The 17,242-nt window shown below is 34.8% G+C and overlaps 1 protein-coding gene across 1 annotated transcript; it reads left to right on the top strand.

Moving 5' to 3' along the window:
* On the top strand, positions 87 to 15,596 carry LOC109844356 (uridine-cytidine kinase C-like). Its single transcript, XM_020413354.1, has 12 exons — positions 87 to 243; positions 1,427 to 1,790; positions 2,800 to 2,914; positions 3,053 to 3,248; positions 3,405 to 3,518; positions 3,626 to 3,799; positions 10,274 to 10,468; positions 11,836 to 11,958; positions 12,043 to 12,164; positions 14,053 to 14,170; positions 14,252 to 14,512; positions 15,369 to 15,596. Exons 2-12 carry the CDS (start codon positions 1,454 to 1,456, stop codon positions 15,582 to 15,584), a joined length of 1,971 nt encoding a protein of 656 aa, XP_020268943.1. The 5' UTR covers positions 87 to 243; positions 1,427 to 1,453; the 3' UTR covers positions 15,585 to 15,596.

Raw genomic sequence — 17,242 nt, 5'->3', positions numbered from 1 at the left:
TAATAAACCGAAATCACATCAGGCGTTAGATCCTCAACCAACGGCCAAAATAAATCCACAAAAAGAGATAAAAACTGGAAGAAGCCTCAACAAATCAGGAACCGCCTCTGAGATCCCTCGCCCCCTCTTCGTCTTGCGGTGGTCCCCTCTCTCGTCGCCGGCGACGCCCCTCTGACCGCCACGTGTCCGTCCACGCCCTCCTTACGTTGCTCTGCAGGAACTCTTGAAACCTGACTCCCAAAGGTAAATGGGTGCAAACTTTAACTAGAATTGAATTCGGTCACTTCTAGGGTTTGCATTTTTTTTAAAAAAGATTTGTTCTGATTAAAGCGGTGAAATTTTAAGCAGAGAGTAGAGTAGTTGAGTTCATTCAATGCCAAAGTTTGTAGTTTTTAATTTTAATTTGAACAAAGTGATGGAATTTTATATTGCGAGGCATAATTGGGCTCATTCATTGCTAGGGTTTGTGTTTCTTAGAATTAGACTTCAAATTGAAACTAGGTCTACTTCTTTTTTTTAGCCCGAAATTGAGGGAGTTTCAATGGCATGGTTTTTCTTTCAATATTGAAAATGGTATTGGAGTAATATTATCACTAGTGAATAAATGCAAAATTCACACATCACAAATTTTATAAGTAAAATTTTGATGCATCATAATGATACCATCACGATGAGAAGTAAAATTTTGAAGGAACACGCAACACAATTGAGTAAATCTCTCTTCCTGTTGAGCAAAATCCCAAGGAGCCAAGGAATCATGAAGAGTTAGAAGTTGAAATTGAAAGAGGTATAATTAGAACCACGGTGTGCATTACGGCGTGCGGGGGAGGAGCAAAATTTGTGAAATGTGACATTTATGAACAAGTATCGACTGCTAACCATCTCGCTTCACAAGTTACCGTCACCTACATGAAACCTATACTTCCATTCACTTCTGTTAAAAGATATCTCCTGCGTCAAGTGACCAATTTTCATATCTTTTACCTCTTTTCATATCTTTCTTAATTACTGTAAATAAGTTCTCTCAGGCCTGCATCTAGTTCTCCTTTCCTGTTTGACAAATCATTTCTTCCAAGTGGTGCATTAAGTGTCCTCCGCTGCACATGACAAAACCATCCCAATGGATTCACTCTCATTTTATCTTCAATAAGGGCAGCCTCTAGACTCCTATGAATTCACTTACAAGTGACTAATCTTTTATGTTATTTCTACGAAACAGTTAATAATCTAGCTAGAGATGCCTGATATGGTTCGAGCAATTGATAATGAAGAAAGTATATTTGTATAAAAGGCTTCGAGGGCCAGGTCATCTTACTAATACTGTAATACATGCGTAATTTTCATCGATCAACTATGTATTAGTTATTTTATTTTGTTAGGATATAATATTTTCTTTTTTAATTTTATCCTTGTTTTTCCATTTCAGGGGAAAAAATCCACAAATATCTTGTTAATGGCTGAAGATAATTCGGGTGCTGATTCACCAAGACGAAGGCCAGGTCTTCTAAGAGACCAGGTCCACCTGGTGAAGAGAAAGGGCCGTAGTCGATATGAAATTGTTCCAATTCAAGATGCTCTGTCATTTGAAAAAGGTTTCTTTATAGTGATCCGTGCTTGCCAATTGTTGGCACAGAAGAACGAGGGAATTATTTTGGTTGGACTTGCCGGTCCCTCTGGGGCTGGGAAGACGGTGTTTACTGAGAAAGTACTGACTTTCATGCCAAGCATTGCAGTCATATCAATGGACAACTACAATGTTGCAAGTCGAGTCGTTGATGGCAATTTTGACGGTACTATTGCGTTTAGAGTGTAGCATGATTATGCATTCCCTCTTTTATGATCTTACCTATGGCAGTGACATATTGACTTTGAATTAGTTTTTCAGTCCTGTAATATCCATGTAATAACATTTTGATGCAAAAGTCCTATAATGTTGCTAGATTTTTTTAGGATGATTGTTTAGCTAAAAATAGCATGATAAATACTCTGGTTACACCAACAAATGGCTTTCATCTCATATGGACTATTGAAATTGAAAGGTTATGGACTTCAAAGGTTCAATTTATAAGGTTTATCAATTTCCTTTCTTTTTCCCCTCCAATATACTCTAGTTTGACATTAATACAGTAAATCTTAAGGGCTTGTTTGGATTGAGGGGAATAAGGGTGAAGGGAAGTTAGGGGAACCATTCACCTTGTGTGGAAACATTTAGGAGGTGAAGTTATTCACCCTAGTTCCCCTTGGTTCACCCCCTAATAGTATAAAATTTGTTACCCCCCAAATTGGGGTGTAACCAAGGGGAAGGGAACTCCTTTCCCTTCTCTTCCATTCTCTCATCTAGTTCCCTTAACTTCCCTTAACCCCATTGAAATCCAAATTCACCCTAAATATCCTTTCGTTGGTCTAATGGCCTTCTATATTGGTGCCACATTCTTGTCCCAGAAAACTATGGGATTGAGAGGGTTTGAGTTATAGTAACCTGACTTTTCGGGGTGCAGTTACAGAGTATGTGAACAATGAGATTGATCTTATTCTTATATAAAAACAAATAAGGAATTGAAGTTTGTTTCTCAGTATTTCTTTATTTGGAGGGCATGACACAGTGATATTCTCAGTACGGGATGACTGTTAAAATATAAACTCACAGTTACTGTATATTTAGCAAAAAGTGTAGTCCTCTGTCTTATTCTGTTGTGGATGTCATTCCAGTAAATGGTCCTTCTATCACTGATCACTAATAGCAAATGGAAAAGAAAACCAAACTGTTGTAATATCTAAATACTTTTAGCATTTCAACAGATCCACGCCTAACAGATTATGACACATTGCTCGAAAATATTCGTGATCTGAAGGAAGGGAAATCCGTTCAGGTTCCAGTATACGATTTTAAGTCAAGCAGCCGCATAGGATACAGGTAATTATCTTCCAGGACTTTGATATGTGATTTGTTGGTTATGTGTAGGTTATCCTTTTAGTTCTATTACATTATACAATCGAGTCATGAGTTTTCATGGCACTATCAGTGTTGTCTTCTTTACTTTGTTGTTAACAGGACAGTTGAAGTTCCTAGCTCTCGGATAGTCATTATTGAGGGAATTTATGCATTGAGTGATAAGTTGCAGCCTGTATTAGACTTGCGTGTCTCTGTGACTGGCGGCGTACATGTTGACCTTGTGAAAAGGGTTTTACGGGACATACAGCGTGCTGGCCAAGAACCAGAAGAAATCATTCAGCAAATTTCTGAAACGGTTATTTTACTGATCTTTGTTATATATATAAATTGTTTGTGGTTCCTCAAAGAAGTTAATTATTCCTTTATTATTGAGGGGCACTCACTTTTTCCACTATTTACTGTTAATGTTGAATGAATATCTTGTAACTAGATTATGGATTGTTGTATACAGGTGTATCCTATGTACAAGGCGTTTATTGAACCAGATCTGCAAACTGCACACATAAAAATTATCAACAAATTCAATCCTTTCAGCGGTTTCCAGAATCCTACGTACATTTTAAAGGTTAATGCTCTACTATAATTTGTCAAGAATTGGTGGAAATAGCTAAGTCTGCGTTTTACTCTTGAAATTAATACCCAGTTTCTAGCACTAAACGCTTTATATTGTAGTCACCAAGGATGTTGTCAGTGGATCAGATCAAGGCTGTTTTTTCCAATGAGCTCAGAGAGCATACAGAGGAGACTTACGATATGTATCTACTGCCACCAGGTGAAGATCCTGAAGCTTGCCAGTCCTATCTAAGAATGCGAAATAGGGATGGGAAGTATAATCTCATGTTTGAGGTTTGTTATTTGTCGGTTTGAGTTATATTATTTAATATTACATATTTCTATTAAAATATAAACTTGAGGTTGGATTATTGACTTATTAGTCGCCCTTCTGAAAATTTAGACAAGCGAGAGGTTATTGTTTTTTTTATTTCATTTTGTTTTTTATTTCACTTAATTTTTGGGACTGTGTGTTATGTTTTCTGGATTGAGAAAGTCAAGTAAACTGGATACCTGATTGACACGACGTTAGCTATTCACATTTATATTGCTAATCTGAGATTGGCTGTAGATTTCACTAGAGTCCTGACCCCATTGTATCTCATTAGTGGCACACGAACTGTTAACTTAAAATATCACACATGGTTCAGTGTCCTGTGATTTGACTTGTGAAACTTTCACTTGCGTTGGAAACTTGGTAGTACTATTCGTTTTACCTCATTTTAATTAAGCTGTTTAGGTTATTGAGATGAGTAGTTAAGACCTTGGGTATGTGAGTGTGTTTTTTGTGGTGTTGGGGCTAGGTGTTAATTGTTAATGTGTCTTCACTTTTCACTCTTCAGTGTTGGAAAGTTGGTCAATTTCCATCTTCGCCAGGTTTGCGTTGCTTTGTTATCAGTTATTCTTGTTGATAAAGTATATTTCTAGGAACTTGTACTTTTGAAAAGTCTTCCTCGTCGAAATTAAGTAGATCCTGATTTATTCTTGTAGACTAAAAAAACAAAACTTTTATCCTAATTTTTCAGAGAATCTTGCCGCTGCATTCTACTCCAGTTTTGTTTCCATATTTAACTTCTGGCTGGATTTTATGTGCATACCTTTATCTGTTGTTTGAAGTTATAATGCAGATAGTCTTGTGGAACTTGAGCGTTCTATTTAACTTTTTTGGGTGATTTTATCTGAAATAAGAAACAAATTCTACTAATGCTAAATATCTAGTAATATGGTTGTGTAACTAGTCTTTTGGAGCTTGAGTGTTCTATTTAACTTTTTTTGGGTGATTTCATCTGAAATAAGAAACAAATTCTACTAGTGCTAGATATCTACTTGTAATATGGTTGTGTAACTAGTATAACTTCACCGACACTATGCTTTATTTTTACTGTGTATTGTCTATCCCAAGTCAGGATAAAGAAGAAGGAATGCGTTAAATAACTGACAAATAGTGTAAAACATAATCAGATCCACATGACATGAATCTTATAGAATATTCGTTGGGGCGTCCCTACTACGACACGTTGCATTGATGCCACCCCGATGCAATAATAAATAAGCAAGGTAGTTTGCTAGGGCATTCCATGAAGCGACGCGTTACATCGTTGTCACCCTGATATAATGACAATTAAGCAAGGGCATTTAAAGAAACTAATAATCCTCTAATAGGTTGCCAGATAGTATTAGGCATAGACTAAAACACCACATGAGAGAAAAGGATAGGAGACTTTTACAAGAGAACAGAATTAGTTTAGCTACTTGAAATATAGGTACTCTTTTTAGCTACTTGAAATATAGGTACTCTTACCGGATAGAGGATGGAATCAGTACATAATGATCAGAAGAAAGACTAGTATAATTTGTTTATAAGAAACTAAATGAACAAATGAGAAATTTAGAGAAATTGAAAAGTCAATATATAAGCTTTGGTACATGGGAAAAGAGAAAAATAGAAATGGAGTGGGAATACTTGTTATTAATATTGTTGCTAATGTAAAAAGAGTTGGAGATATAATAATACTAACAAAAGGTGTATTAGGTGTAAATGTTATTAATATTGTTAGTGCTTATACACCACAAGTATGGTTGTTCAAGAATAGTAAAGGGGACTTTTGAGATAACTTTGATGAATTGGTAGAAAGAATTCCGCTAGGACAAAATTATTTATAGGAGGTGATCTAAATGGGCATGTTGGTAAGGATAATAATGGATATGAGAGGGTACATGGAGGTTTTGGTTTTGGAGATAAGAACGATATGGGTGAAAGTATTTTAGATTTTGCTATGTCGTATGATTTGATAATAACAAATACACACTTTAGGAAAAGGGATGAACACTTAATAGCTTTTGAAAATGGATCTAATCGTAGTCAAATAGACTTTTATCTTACTAGAAGGGTGGATAGGTTAATATGCAAAGATTGTAAAATTATATTCGGAGAGTTAACCACACAATATAGATTGATGGTATCAGACATTTCTATTAAAATATGGAGTAGAAAATTAATAGTAACAAGAAACTAAGAACTAAATGTTGGAACCTAAAAGGAGAGAATTTAGTTTATTTTTTTAAGATAAGATGATGAAGGAAGATATATGGAATATAGATACTGAGACTAATATTATATATAATAGTATGTATTTTTATATTAAGAATGTGGGTAAAGATATACTAGGAGAATCTAAAGGTTGTAGATTAGATAGTAAATGAGAGTTGGTGGTGAAATGCAGAAGTTCAAAAAGTGATTAAAGCGAAGAAGACAATATATAAAGATTGGCAAAAGTGTAGGAGTGAAGAAACTTCAAGAAACATAAACTAACAAGGAAGGAAATAAAAAGAGCAATCAGTGAGACTAAATACAAAGCCTATGAGAACTTCTATAAGAAGTTAGAATCAAAAGAAGGAGAAAAAGATATATGTAATCTTGCTAAGATGAAAGAAAGGAAGAGTAGGGACATAGGTAATATTAGCTGTATCAAGAGTGAAGATCAAAGAGTTCTATTAACTCACGAGGAAATAAAAGAGAGATGAAGGACTTAATTTCATAATTTATTTAATGATAACCAATAGGTGAGCAACGTAGAGAAGTTGACCATTATAGTGTATGATAGAAACTATAAATATTGTTAGAAAATTAGGATTAGTGAGATTAAAGATGCTCTAAAGAAAATGAAGAGTCGAAAAACCGTACGACCGGACAATCTTTTTATTGGATTTTAAAAATGTCTTGAAGATATAGCCTTAGGATTGTTGGTTCAATTAATTAATAAGATTATTGAGACAAAAATGCCCAATAAGAGAAGGATTAGCACTTTGATAGCGATATACAAGAATAAATGACATATACAAATTTGTTCAAACTATCATGATAATGATATTAAACTCATGAGTTATATTATGAAACTTTGGGAGCTGGTAATTGAGCAAAGACTAAAAAAGAAGACAAGTGTATCCGAAAATTAATTTGATTTTATGCCCAGGAGGTCAACTGTGGAATCTATTCATATATTGAGGTGGTTAATGGAGAGAATAGAGGGGAGAAAAAGAGTCTACGTATGATTTTTATTGATCTAGGAAAAGCTAATGATAGAGTGCCTAGAGAAATAAAAGAGAAATAATATAGTGGGTTTTAGAAAAGAAGTATGTATCTAGTACATATATTAACATATATTAATGTGATTAAAGAAATGTATTATAGAGTAACAACTAGGGTAAGAACAAATTATCATTTCCTATTATTATTGGTTTACATCAAGGCTCGACCTAAGTCCTTATCTTTTTGTATTAATTATAGATCAAATTAATAGGCATATTCAAGATGAAGTCTAATCGTGTATGTTATTTACTGATGATATATTATTGCTTAACGAGATTAGAGAGGGTATAATAGTTAAAGTAGAAAGGTGGGGACAAATCCTCGAAACTAAAGGTTTTAGAATTAGTAGAAACAATAGAATACATGAGTTGCATATTTAGTGAAACTAAAATGAAAAAAGAGCCTATAGTATACATTGATTGCCAAGAAATACCTAAAAGTAACCACTTTTATTATTTAGGATTAATTATTTGTCATGATAGTGAGATTGAAGATAATATTGTTCATTGGATAAAATCAGGATGACTAAAATGGAGGAGTGTTTCGGGAGTCCTAAGTGATCCTAGAATACATGAGACTAAAGAGAAAATTCTATAGGATAGTTATAAAACCAACGATGCTTTATGGATCAGAATATTGACCAATTAAGAAACATGTGCAAAAAATGAGTATAGTAGAAATAAGAATGTTACGATGGTCTTGTGGGTATACACTAAAAGATAGGATAAAAAATAAATGCATTCGTAGTAAATTAGACGTTGCTCTAATTGATGATAAAATGAGAGAGAATAGATTAAGATAGTTTTGCCATGTACAACGTAGATCTCCCAAGCACCCGTTAGGAAAAGTGAGAGGTAGACCTAAAAGAACTTGGTTGGGGGGTGATTGAGAAGACATGTAATGATTAATTGAATGGAGGAGATGACCCATAATAGAATGGAGTGGAAAGATAGGATTCATGTAGCTGACCCCAAATATTTGAGATAAAGACTTTGTTGTTGTTATTATTGTTGTTGTGTAACTCGTATAAGGCAGTTTTTCCTATCAATTTTTCTGTTCTCTTTGCTTTTTGTGGGTAGCCTAGTTTGCTAGGAGGGTTCACCTAGATTTTGTTACATTTAAGAGTTATGCAACGTATAAACAGAAAATGTTCCTAGTAAGTAAGATACTAAGATGTTATAAGATCTTTATTGTTTACTGTTACAGTTTTACCGATTATACATGAGGACCTAGATCAGGCAATGAGGAAGGAATGTTGTTTCCAACTTGTGAAGCAAAAGTTTAGATTGATTATTAATAAGGGAGAGAGTGACACGAGGAGGTGGGATATGTTGCCGTTCATTTTTTCCTTGTATAGTTTAGCTTCCCTTAAGAAGTTAATTCCAAATAGTTTAACAAATGTTTAGATAGACTAAGTTGTCATGCCCCAAAATTAACCAGCAAGAAACTGCTATCCGATACATTTACTCTTCAGCGAAAATAGTTGAAGAAAAAGAAATTATTTGACTCAAGTTCACCAACGTCAACCAACTTATAATCTCAGCATAATATTGACCCAAAATCAAGCTCGACAAGTTCTACTAAAGTCCATCAATCATGCAAATAGAAACCTATTCACAAGTCTCCAACTTGTCCAAAATGACAATAAAGACTAGAATAATCTTCTGAAAGTAGATAATATCTATAGTCCTTAAACAGAATACTAATTCAATAGGCTTAGATAAATAAGAACAATAACTAAAATTCTACCATATTGCTGATAGTCAGATCCTTCCATGCTGTGTGCGAGTCTTGTGAAATTTTAAAACAACATTTCCCTTCCACTAAGTGGGGTGAGCTTTGCAGCTCAAAAGCAATATTATCAAGTATGTTTTGGTCAAATTATAGTACGGTTGTGAAATAAGATAACTAGTCATATCTGCTCAAATAAAAAATAAAATAAGTATGCATGATTAAAAACAACCAATTCAATAGGCTTAGTTAAATAAGAACAATAACTAAAATTCTACCATATCGCTGATAGTCAGATCCTTCCATGCTGTGCGCGAGTCATGTGAAATCTTAAAACAACATTTTCTTTCCACGAAGCGGGGTGAGCTTTATAGCTCAAAAGCAATATTATCAATTATGTTTTGGTCAAATTATAATACGGTTGTGAAATAAGATAATTAGTCATATCTGCTCAAATAAAAAAAATAAAATAAGTATGTATGATTAAAAACAACCAAATATCAAATTCTCACAAAGTACCTTAGAAATGAAATTTTAATAATTTAGCTTTGTTATCCATCTATTGTTGCCAACATTCTCCACCCAATAATCCAAGTCCTAGCAACCACAAAAGTGTGTCTCACCAAATCCTAATTGCAAAATAGTATTTTTGTGCTCGGACATCTGCATTGTTATTTTTTTATCCTGTATAATGCTTAGACCCTGAGACCCCTTAACGTTATTACCTAATAAATCTTAAATCATAACTTGATCTTCTAGAATAACAAGTTCATTTCCCCCCCTAAAAGTTTCATATAGTTTGATTAATACTTTGGGAAAACTTGAATAACAAGTTCATTTTTTCCCCTAAAATTTTCAGACAGTTTGATTAAAAGTCTCCAACGGCCAGTTTAATCTTGCATGTATCATCCCATTTTGTCATTCTGGACCTCAATTGACATTTTGCCTCTAAGAAGCTATGACTTTTTTTATTTGTCTATTAGGTCAATGAAATGGGCTAAGAGCAAGGAGATCAAACTCAAAGCATATCAACTGACTTTTTAAGTATGCTCAATATATTTCGTACAATGAGTTAATTGAACCTGTCATAAATCCATATACCACTTTTGAATAAAGTGTTGTCTACTTCATTGTTACTATAGATTCCTGTAACTTACATGTTGTATCTAGTTCGACTCATGAGTAAATCATACTGCATTATCTTGGCCATATCATTATTGGATGACTTTAATTGATTCCTTCACCATAGTCAATACCAATTTTTGGTTTCATGTGTCAGTTTTTTTTCCTTAGAATTAAGATCAAAATGAGATTATGCATACATATTTGTGCTTGTAAATTTCTCTGTAGTCACTTGATTTTGTTTGTAGCAGAATCCTTTGACTTCTGTTGCTGGTGTGCATTTATGAATCAAAGATCATGGTTTTAACTCATGTTTTGGCTTCCAGGAGTGGGTAACAGACAACCCATTCATCATATCTCCACGGATTACTTTTGAAGTTAGTGTACGGCTGCTTGGTGGTTTGATGGCCTTGGGATATAGCATTGCAGCTATTCTGAAAAGAAGCAGCCATGTGTTTTCTGATGAAAGAGTGACTGTGAAAATTGATTGGTTGGAACAACTGAATCGACGTTATATTCAGGTAAAAATTGTCGAAGAAGCACACATATCTAATCCTTATTTTTGCCGTTGCCATTGTGATCATTGTTGTTATTATCATCATCATTGCTGTAAATGGCAGGAGCTGCAATGTTTTTTGTTGTTTGTAACTCTTGAGACTGCTAGATTTATTTCCATGTTAGCTACTAGGATTGCACAACATATTGTCTTGGCTGCTAGATTTTTTAGTTTTATGCTTTCTGATAAATCTGAAAAAGAAAAAGTGATAGCTTTAGTAGGTGGCAACAAATTTTGAGAAGATATTTTCCATAAGCTACTACATTTGTTTTATGGATATGTACAACTAGGGCAACCAAAAAATCTAAATATAATATATTTTGGGTATTTACTAGTAGTAAACAACAATTCAAGTCTCGTAACACAATATTGAAGTTATTTAACATGTTTGTTATTTTTCCAATATTCGTTCATCACCAAAAATCAAGAATGATATGAATTGTGTATAGGATTCTCTTATGTCTTGTTGCTGATTATGATTCTGGAACACAATCTTTTCCTTGGTGTTGTTGCTGGTATGGTTCTGGGATACAAGTCTTTTCATTAGGCCTTGTTGCTTCAGTGCACTAATTGGAAATCTTCTTTTGTCCTAGTGTTCTCAAGAAGATGTGAGTCAGCCCAGTTCTGCATGTATTCTACCTTGATTCTTTTTCATGTTTCCATTTCTAATATCTATTAGGACTCATTGTTGAAAACCAGTAAGGAGCCTACATGGGAAGATGTCATCAAGAGTAGAGGTGGCTCTGAGGTTACCTCATAGCAAAGGATTCGATTTCCATTATTTTTATACTTTTTCTTTATATACTTGGAAAAACATTTCTTAAGTATCACTGGTGGATAGATCTTTGTATCTCAACTCGGACCCTAATGACCTCAAAATTGTAATTGTCTTCAACAAGTGTAGGTGTCAATTATTTATCTGTTGCTAAACAAGAAAAATCTTCCAATAATTTCAAGGATTTTTGGGCTTTGTGTGGTTCATACTTGTCGTCTCTCCAAGCCTCTTTGGTTCAATTTTAACTGGGGTGAGCCTTTTTATTTAGAGCATCCAAATTGCTAGATCTGGATTATGTGTAGATTATGACTTTCTGGAAATTTAAGAGACTGCTATTTAAAAGAAGGCCCTTATCCTAGCCAGGAGCATCTGTTTGAAGAAAGCAAAATGCATTTTGTTTTTCTCATATTTGTATCTCCACACTATACACCAGCAGATGTCTTGTGAGATGGATGCATATTATATATTTATTTTGTTGGGTATATTATTGTATGTGCATTTGACTTTACATTTGCTAAAAGCCCATCATCACAAGGCTAATTTTAATTTCAATGAAGGTGCAAGGAAGAGATCGGCAGTTTGTTAAAGATATGGCTGAGCAATTGGGCTTGGAAGGTTCTTACATTCCTCGTACTTACATTGAGCAGATTCAACTAGAAAAGCTTGTGAATGAAGTTATTGTATGACATACTCTGTAACATATTTTCTTATTGTACTCTCATGTTGTATTCAAAAGTTGTTATGCTAACATGCTTGACTTTCAGGCTCTGCCTGATGATTTGAAGACAAAACTTAGCATTGATGATGAACTGGCATCAAGCCCAAAAGAAGCACTTTCCCGAGCCTCAGCTGATAGAGTTGCCATGAGAAATAAGAATCTTAATAGGTTCTCTTCTCTGACCAGTATCTTATACATAGTACATGCTATTAGAAGAAAGCATGAATAGTTTCACTTATCTATATCTTGTAGTCATGTTCATTATTATTCTTTTTGAAAGCTCTAGATAATCTCCTGGACGTATTAAATTGAAACTGGGTTTACTTGTTTCTTACTCACTTAAAACTCATGCGTTAAATTTTTTCGTGCCAATGTGTTGATATGACGTCCACAATGGGAAAAAAAAGATTTTCTCCTATGTCATGACTATGCTGGATATACAATTGTGTTTCATCCATAAGCTTCAAACCAAGCAATTCAAAAGTCCAGTTCTTCCTTCTATAGTCCCCATCAGCACCACCAGGAGTTAGGGTTCATTATCTGAGAGGTCAATGTTTTCATAATTTCTTAGATTCATAATAAGGTTTATTTCTGAGATTTCAAATTATATGATTAAAGTTCAGCCAATATTTTAGGGAAGTGTTGCATGTGTTTCTCCATATTCCTTTTCCTCCATCTCCTTTTCGAATAATAGAACTAATAGAACTCTCAGGCCATCAACATTGTTGATGACAGCAGTTTTTGGCTGTGCTTTTCTGATTCTGACTAGTAATAATGTGCTTTGCCATCGAACAAATTGTTCACTGATGCTATCAATCTGGTGATGCTATCAATCTGGTGATTATTTTACAGAGAGTCCAATAATATATACGCTTGTGCACATAAAGTTTTGGTCTCCATCACGTTAAAATCATGCACGAGAAATGAATTATACAGAAATCTATGCTGCCATCTGTTTCATCTGTATTGTAATGAGATATGACTGCTCTTGATGAGACACTTTTTTCTTCAAGAGATTTTTTAATTTTGCTACAGGATTATTAACAGATGAATTATCTTAGTTTTGAAGGAATTCTGGTTCAATTTGTGGTCAAATTCATGCTGGAGAAAATGATGGAGAAAATTTATGAACAATCTCTGCTCAATCCTCCCTATCTGCTATTAGGACATATACTAACTAACTAGCAAGGTTACAGAAAGTGCTAGGCGATCTAGGCGTTGGACTCGATACCTAGAGCCTAGGGTCCTAGGCTGGAGCGTAGGCCTAGGCGTTATTCTTAAATTTTTTATTTTTTTAATTACAATCAATATTATCGAAAGTGCTAGGTGCTGCTAGGTGCCAAACTAACGCCTAGCGTTTAGGCAGTAAGTGTAGGGGTATTTCTTTTTTTGTTTAAGGGGTGAGGGAAGAGGTTTTGCTAAAGGTTGGAGGGGTTGGAGGAGGTGTTCGGTGGAGGCGGCCGAAAGAGTTCAGAGGATGTTAGATGATGTGAAGGCAGATAATGGAGGAAATCACGACGAACATCTAAGCGTTGCAGTCCGTGTAAGCGGTTTCTGCTCCGTTAGGCGCTCCCAAGACTTAGGTGAGCAGCGTAAGTACCGCCTAGGCTTAGGCGGGAGCATCGGCTGGCTAGGTCGGAGCTTTTTAAAACATTGTTAACTAGTAGTAATAGTTTTTGAGATATACACAGATTTATTGTCTGAATTGTGAAAGATATCTTATTCACTTATTTCAATGCAGTGAAATGAAATGCATCAATCCTCGTTGTTACTAATATGAATGTCTTTAAATTTTATGAACAACCCCTTGTTCAGTACCTTCCATATCTGTTATTAGGAGTTAGGATTCATAATAACTGTCATGTTATGATAGTTTTGAGATATACACGCAGTTTTATCATCTGAATTGTGAAAGATGTATTACTTCTTTCAACTGCAGTGAAATAAACTAATCCCCTTAAAAGTTTGTAGTTCTTGCCTCTTTAGTTTTCTTGCTTTTACTTTTCACTGGAAAGGCTTTTGCCACCACCATGAGGCTGATGTTTGTTTCCTGCAGTGGTTTATCTCATTCATATTCAACTCAAAGAGACAAGCATATTGCTAAGCTGGCCAGACTAACAGTTGGCACGAGAAGATACGAAGGAAGAAACCCAGACTTACCTGCAATCAATCAGGTCACCACATTTCAAGAAATTGCGTGAGATTCCACTATTTAATTCTGTTCATTGTTTAACTTTTCATTGGTTTCTATGTAGGGAGCGATTACTCAACTCTCAGATCAGATATCCACATTGAACGAAAGAATGGACGTTTTCACTTCCATAATTGAGGAACTGAATTCCATGTTTAGCATGCAGAAGCGTTCTATAAGCCAGCAAAATCTCCCTCTTCAAGGTGAAGTGTGCAATGGCTCGGCACCCACGTCTCTATTCATGTTCAGCTTGGGCAATGGGACCCTGATACCTAATTCATCATCGTCCACACAACTGAGTAAAGATTCCCCATTGTTGGAAGAGGTATGCCCCTATTTATTTGGAAGATTAGGGGGGAAAAACTTTAAGAGGGTCCTCTGTAGAAAATCATATAGAGAGTAACCATATTTTAACATGTATCCTCCAGCACGAAACTTAAAGTTGGGTTGATACCATCAAACTTTCTTCTAGTGAGACATATCGCTTCTTGGTTTTTCATACTAAGACATGTGTCAAGATCTGGTTCCTCACCATACGATTTTTTAAAGGAACCCTCTATTATTTTTTCCAAGGATTACATGCCTTTCGTGTTCTCATTATATTTTCATGTCGGGCCTGCTTGGGTGTTTTCCTGAAATTATTCCAATTTTCCTCCTAGAAAGGCATTTCCAATGATTTCTGAGTGTTTCTCAGTAATTTTTTTTTTGCCCCACAGCCTTAAATCAAGGGGTGGAAATTGCTTTCCAGGAGAATCATATTTTATATGGACACTCATAGTATTATTTTACAACTGCCTATCAACTGCTTAGGAAATGCGTTTGGTTAATCTTTTTTTGGGTGAAACTTCACAGAACTCCTATGAATTTTAAGGGTCTTGTTTACGAATTACTATAAACCTTTTCTGATTGAGAAACTACAATGAAATTATTTCACTAAAACTATCATGACTGATGGCAGGCATGTTGAGTAAGAATTGTACAAATAATCCTACCTGTAATTTTAATCACTGATCTTTCTTCTTGAACTTTTTTTTTTTTCCCTTTGTGCTTGAATTTTGTTCTTGAACTCAGCTTTCAGTCTTCAGCAAATTTTGTAATACGTGCTACCTAAAGCTTCTACGTTCCCTAATTCTTTCCAAATTATACAATATACACTGATGCCTTGTATTTTCCAATCACAGATCATGACCGTTACAAGAACTCAGCGTCAAATGATGCATCAGTTGGATAATCTATCAAAATTGGTTCATGAAAGCTTGGCTCATCAGCTTACCCACCAAAAAAGAAGCGATACAAGCCGCATACTCTGTCTGGATTCAGTTGGAAAACCCCTTCTTCTCGTTGTCGCAGCAGGCGGCCTCGGTTTTTTCCTGTTGAAGAGTTTATCTAGGACTTGAATCAACTAATTTATCTGAGTATTCTTGTTGACATCCTGAATTTTCTACCGTTCTTTACATGGACGCTGACGACGTAACACGGTTCTCTCTCATTGCAGTTGGCATAATAAATATATCCGTTAGAATCTATTGCCTTTTGATCTGATAACATATTACGTTGAAGAACTTTACATTCTTGGCTTTTACCGACTAGGGCGTGTTTTAATTTGAAAAATAATAAGAAACCTTTTCCATGTAAAAAGTTCAATATAGGTCCCTAATGTTTAGTTTGATTTTATTTAGGTCCTTAACGTGGGAACGTCGATACAGGTCCTTAATGTTTATCCTGCTATCAAATTTGATTCTTTTTTATTTTTTCTGTTAACTTGACGTGATATGACTTTTTTGGTTATTTTTGTTGAGAAAAATTACTTCCAGCCCTTGGTTTTTGAAAATCAAACTTTGCCTCCAAATGAAAACTTAGAATCTCTAAAATACCCCTAATTTTTCATATTTTAAAATTAGTTCTTCAAATTTCAATTCATAAGGTATTCATAAGTTATTCTGAAATTAGCTACTCAAATCATTAAAATTGCTATTAGGTTCCTTAATTCTTAAGCTATGTTGAAATTAGTTTATTAAATCAATAGCAAAATTAGCGATCAAAGGGATAAGCTTGAGACAACTTTTGAGAATTGTGTGACCTAATAGAGGTTTAGATGATTTGAGAGACTAATTTCTCTCCAATTGATATTTTACTCTTGATTGGAGGGACAAATTTCAAAATAACTTAAGAATTAGAGAACCTAATAGCGATTTTAATGATTTGAGGAACTAATTTTAAAATACCTTATGAATTGAGGGATCCAGTAGCAATTTCCAGGATGTGAAGGACTAATCTTAAAATATGAAAAATTAAGCGTATTTTAGAGAGAAATGAAAATATTGTTGGTAAGAGGGGTTTGATAATGTGAATTAAACATTTAGAGGGGTAAAATCTTTAAGTTTTGACTTGGGAGCAAAACTTGATTTTTAAAAACCATGGTTTAAGCAATTTTTCCCAAAAAAAGACCAAAAATACATGCCACATCAACTAAGGGGCTGTTTGGTTGTTGTTGGTAATGTTGTGTATTTATGACACAAATTGGAAAGTTGTTGTCCACCTCATCACTTTACATTTAGGACCCGTTTGGATTGATTTTTTGGAGCTGTAAAATGGGTGAAAGCTGTCAAAAATGGCAGCTTTTTGGCAGCTTTCCTCCATTTTACAGCTTCAAAAAATCAATCCAAACGGGCCCTAAAGTTAACAGAAAAAATAAAAAAAATGACCAAATTTGATAACAGAGTAAGATAAGGACTTGTGTTGATGAGTTTCAAGAGTGGTGTTAGGGGCACATCCCCTACCACACCACCAACCGCACCCCCTCTCCCATCGCTACAGTAAACCGGGCCCCACATGAGATTTTAAAATTTTTAAAATCCCATGTGAGGCCCGGTTTACTGTAGCGATGGGAGAGGGGTGTGTGGTTGGTGGTGTGGTAGAGTGGGTGGAAACGGTTTTGCCGCTTTGATGTAGTTTTCATGTAGCTTTGATGGAACGAGAAAAATAGGAGTCCAATGAATTAAATAATGAGTTTCTATTAAATTAAGAGTTTTGCTATAGGGACTCAAAATATGAG

Source organism: Asparagus officinalis, chromosome 6 (assembly GCF_001876935.1).
Source record: "Asparagus officinalis chromosome 6, Aspof.V1, whole genome shotgun sequence".
NCBI lineage: Eukaryota > Viridiplantae > Streptophyta > Magnoliopsida > Asparagales > Asparagaceae > Asparagus > Asparagus officinalis.
This window is presented reverse-complemented; position numbering and strand designations above follow the sequence as displayed.